The 4,206-nt window shown below is 38.0% G+C and overlaps 1 protein-coding gene across 1 annotated transcript; it reads left to right on the top strand.

Annotated features, from left to right (window-relative positions):
• The first annotated feature begins 1,371 nt into the window (after positions 1-1,371).
• LOC114819570 (transcription repressor OFP4-like) lies at positions 1,372-2,576 on the top strand. The gene has a single exon (XM_029088692.2). The coding sequence runs from the start codon at positions 1,680-1,682 to the stop codon at positions 2,253-2,255; it is 576 nt and encodes a 191-aa protein (XP_028944525.1). The 5' UTR covers positions 1,372-1,679; the 3' UTR covers positions 2,256-2,576.
• The last annotated feature ends 1,630 nt before the right edge of the window (positions 2,577-4,206 follow it).

Below are 4,206 nucleotides of genomic sequence, written 5' to 3'. Positions count from 1 at the left end.
TGAAAACGAACAAGACGTCGCAGCGCAAAAGTACCAAAAGTGAGAGTCAGAGGGGAAAAGCGAGGGGAGATGGAGTTTTGAGTTTGGAAAAGAACAACCAAATGAGAAGGAGGGGTGGAAAGGAGGGACATGAAGCCCAAAAGTGAGACAAACTCAAGGGAAAATTTGAGACAAAGCTCAAGGAAACTAAGAAAAATCTCAGGGAAAATTTGAAAAAGAGAGAAGAGCATCACGAGAAAGAAGGAAAGAGGAGAACAAGAAACTTGGACAAGGATAGCCACTAGGACCCAAGCCAAAGGCTAGGGCTGACGGCAAAGGAGTTTGCAAGGTTGGGAAACCAGAGAGAGTGTCTCACATCTCGATTAATGCGATTTTTCTTTCTTCCAATTTGAGGATCCCCATGTCATTGTCCCTTCAAAATCCAAAATCTTTTATTGACTCCAAAGTTTCAAGTCGAGAATCTTGGATCATTAGTCGACGTTGTAAGTTATTACTATCGTATTTAAGAAACCAAAAACAAATATGTTGTTGATAAACTCTAATTATTTTATAAAGAAGGCCAATAAAAATCAATTTTGGTTTCTAATTTATATAATCAGTTCTTGCATAATAATTCACACGAAAATAATAACCACAATTCCTTTCACAATAATACATTAAAAAAATGATAACTACACATTTTTGTTTTCCCCTTCTCTATATACATGTAGCAGCAGAAAAATAGTGTATAGTATGTAAACTGCGGTATTTATTTCAAAATGGAATATGGTTAGAGATGCGCTAAAAAGAGAGATACATAGATGATAAACTTGGCTTTATCTTCAGTAGTCTATCCTATCAAGTAATCTGACTTCTTAACTAAACACTCATCGTTTCATTTTTTTTAAGAGTAAAATGCAGTGAGTTTTGCTCATAGTTTGGCGGCCTCTCCTATTGAGATGCAAGGTGATGCATCTTTAGTCATCAATGCTCTCCAATCTGATGGAGCAGTGGCGTGCAATGGTGCTTTTGGGCACATTTTAAATGATGCTCGACTGATTCTAAAGTCCGTTCCACATTGGAAAGTTAGGTTTGGTCAACGCGATATGAATAAGGTTGTCTACCGGTTTGCGAGATTGGGTTTAATTTTAGATGATCAAGTGTCATGGTTTGAAAAACCTCTTAATGTAATCTTTGATATTCTTTTTGAGGATAATTTTACTACTTAATTTAATAGAGACGCTCTTTTATCTTTCGATCGAGTTGAAATCCCTCAAAAGGTAGGTGTTCTATCTGATCTGATTAATGAATACGTACTTATTCTATATATAAAAAAAAAAGGTAAATCAATCTTTTAGAGTCTCATCTTTATTTTTCAGACTACTCAGTTATTCGTGGAAGCAAAATTGGATAAACTTAAAAAGGAAGAATCTTTATCTTTCCAAGGTCACATGCTATGCTTTTAAGCTAATTTTATCTCCACAACATCCCTACCTCAAGTCAAATGCCCTCATGAAAAAAGGAGTCCATGAAAAAAACCTTCTCTCTTGTTCCCACACATTTCTTGCCAGATCAAAATATTGATTCCCGAAAAGGACTCCAACCAACAATACTTTCTCACCCACATACCTCTCCCTCTCAGAGCAGATAAACCAAGACAATAAGGAGTCTCTTTACATCTCCATCCTCCTCCAACTTCAATGTCTTCATCCAGCAAAAAGAAGAAGCTTCTTACAACCATTCTCACAGCCAATGTTGCAGGCTGCGGTTGCGGAAGGCCGAAGCTTTCCGACGTGTACGAGCCGACTCCAAAACCCAAAATCCAAATCCACAAAAACCCTATTCACCGATCCCTCTCCTCTTCAAGTTCCGGCGATCAAAATGGCAAGAGCTTCACAGTTGAGGACGACGACGAAGATCGGTGCACCTCTACCACCGTTTCTTTTAACAACAACTCCTCCTCCTCGCAGTCACACCCATCTGATTCGGCGGAGAGTACGAATCCTAAGAACACAAAGATTTCGAGCCCGAATACGATGAAAGTCCACGACAGCATTGCGGTGGTGAAGGAATCAAACGACCCTTATAAGGATTTCAGGCAGTCGATGCTGCAGATGATTGTGGAGAAGCAGATTTACTCGAAGGACGATCTGCAGGAGCTGCTCAGCTGCTTTCTGGAGCTCAACTCTGCATCCCATCACGATGTTATCATCCGAGCATTCACACAAATCTGGAACGATCTCATCAGAGAAAGCGAGAAGCCGATGATCATGTGAATCCCAGATGGGTTCCACGTGCCGCGGCCATGTGAAGCATTGAATTGATGGGAAAGTGGGGGAGGAGGAAATTCAGAGGCGTGGGGTAGGTGGGAAAATTCATTACTCATAAATTCAACGGAGAGGTAAAAAAAGTGAGATATTTGGTAGTTATTGGGTTTTTGCTATTTGGGTATTTAGTTACAAATGGTGGATGGACAGTAGTTTTAAGTAGCAATATGCAGAGGTGTTGATATAATCTTATTTTATTTTATTGGCATTTTTTGTGAGTCTACAATTTCCAACATTGGCATTCAATACTAACTGTGTAGTTTTAATTAATGGTTTATTTTTTATTTTTTTAATAAATGGTATTATTTACATTAAAAGAAATGAAGTGAGTTTAACCTCACAATGGACTAGCAATAATGTGATTCAAATTTGCATTTGGCGATGATTGAAACTAAGATCTCATGAAGAAGTATACCACCCTTGCTTTCTATGTTTGGTTTTTTATTTTTGGGTAAATGACTATGTTTGGTTGGTGAGGCTATTTCAATTTAAAGTTAAAGCTATAGTCAATTTTGGAGTTAAATTTGACTCGAGCTGCTATATCATTCCCATTATTTTGGAATTTGACTACAATATTTACATGTATTTAATATGCTTACCATAAGTTAGATACAATTTATATAAGTATTTAGCAAATCCCTTAAATTTAAGTCAAATACACAAGTCATATATGAGTCTATGACTATTTGATAACCAAATTGATAGCCAATCCCTTAAACAAAATGATAATCCAATTCACGAAGAACATAAGATAACCTGATTGATTCTGCACATGCATGAGCAAAGGCCATGTATTCCGATTCATATAACGAAGAATAAGCTTAGCAGCAATAAGATGTAATGCACAAGGTTAGCCATAAATTGAGCAACATGATTAACCGCAGAGGCAACGTCAGGGCGTGTCAGTGAGATACTAATAAGAACCAAGCAATTGACGGAACTCTGTGGCATTGGTAAGTGGGAGTCACCTTGATTGGAACACTGGGCATGGCTTGCAGCCAACCATATTAGACCGCTTGAAAGGATCAACAACATATTTGATCTGAGATAAATGAAGGCCAAAGGGAGAATTGTGGCTACTACAACACCAGAAAATAGTGAAGCAACCTAAGATCTTTGATAACAAATTCTTTGGCCAACAACGCAATGAAGTGAGTAAGAGCATCCTGATTATCACTAGTAAAAAATATATCATCAACATAAATCAATAATACCAAGGTACAATAAACTGATGAAAAGTGAAAAAGGAAGGATCAACTTGACTCTAAACAAAAACTTGACGAATAAAAAATGAACTGAACCGCTGAAACTAGGGATGAAGAGTCTGCTTGAGACCATAAATAGCTTTATGAAGTTTGTAGAAAGAGTGGCTTTTGAGGATCAACAAAATAGTGTGGTTGCAGCATATAGACATTCTCAAAAAGAAAGCCATTTTCGACATCCAATTGATAAATGGACCAACCATGAGTGACAACCAAGCGAAGAAACATACAGATGGTAGTGGGTTTGACAATGAGGTTAAAAGTTTCATAATAATCGAACCCATGTTGTTGATGAAAACCTTTGGCCACTAAGGACAACTGTTCTATGGAACTATCAACAAGGCGTTGATCTTGAAGACCCATTTGCAACCAACAAAATTGTGGTGACGAGAAGGTGGCACTAGTGGCCATGTTTGATTATTGGCATTGAATTCATCCGTTATGGCATCACGCCACTTAGGAATATGAACAATGTGGGTAAAACAAGCAGACTGCATAAGAGCAGTGAAAACAATAGTAAGTTTATGAGGTAAAGGGTAGGGTACAGTTCCATCTGTGCGAATTTCGGGCGAGAAGGCCTTGTTTGAGATCTGGTCGCCATGGCATGATTTAGTATAACATGAGCTAAAGGAATGGGT

The sequence above is a fragment of the Malus domestica genome, chromosome 11, assembly GCF_042453785.1.
Source record: "Malus domestica chromosome 11, GDT2T_hap1".
NCBI lineage: Eukaryota > Viridiplantae > Streptophyta > Magnoliopsida > Rosales > Rosaceae > Malus > Malus domestica.
This window is presented reverse-complemented; position numbering and strand designations above follow the sequence as displayed.

Excerpts from the sequence above, each read along its gene's own strand:
- LOC114819570 (XM_029088692.2), top strand. The coding sequence starts at position 1,680 with ATGTCTTCATCCAGCAAAAAGAAGAAGCTTCTTACAACCATTCTCACA.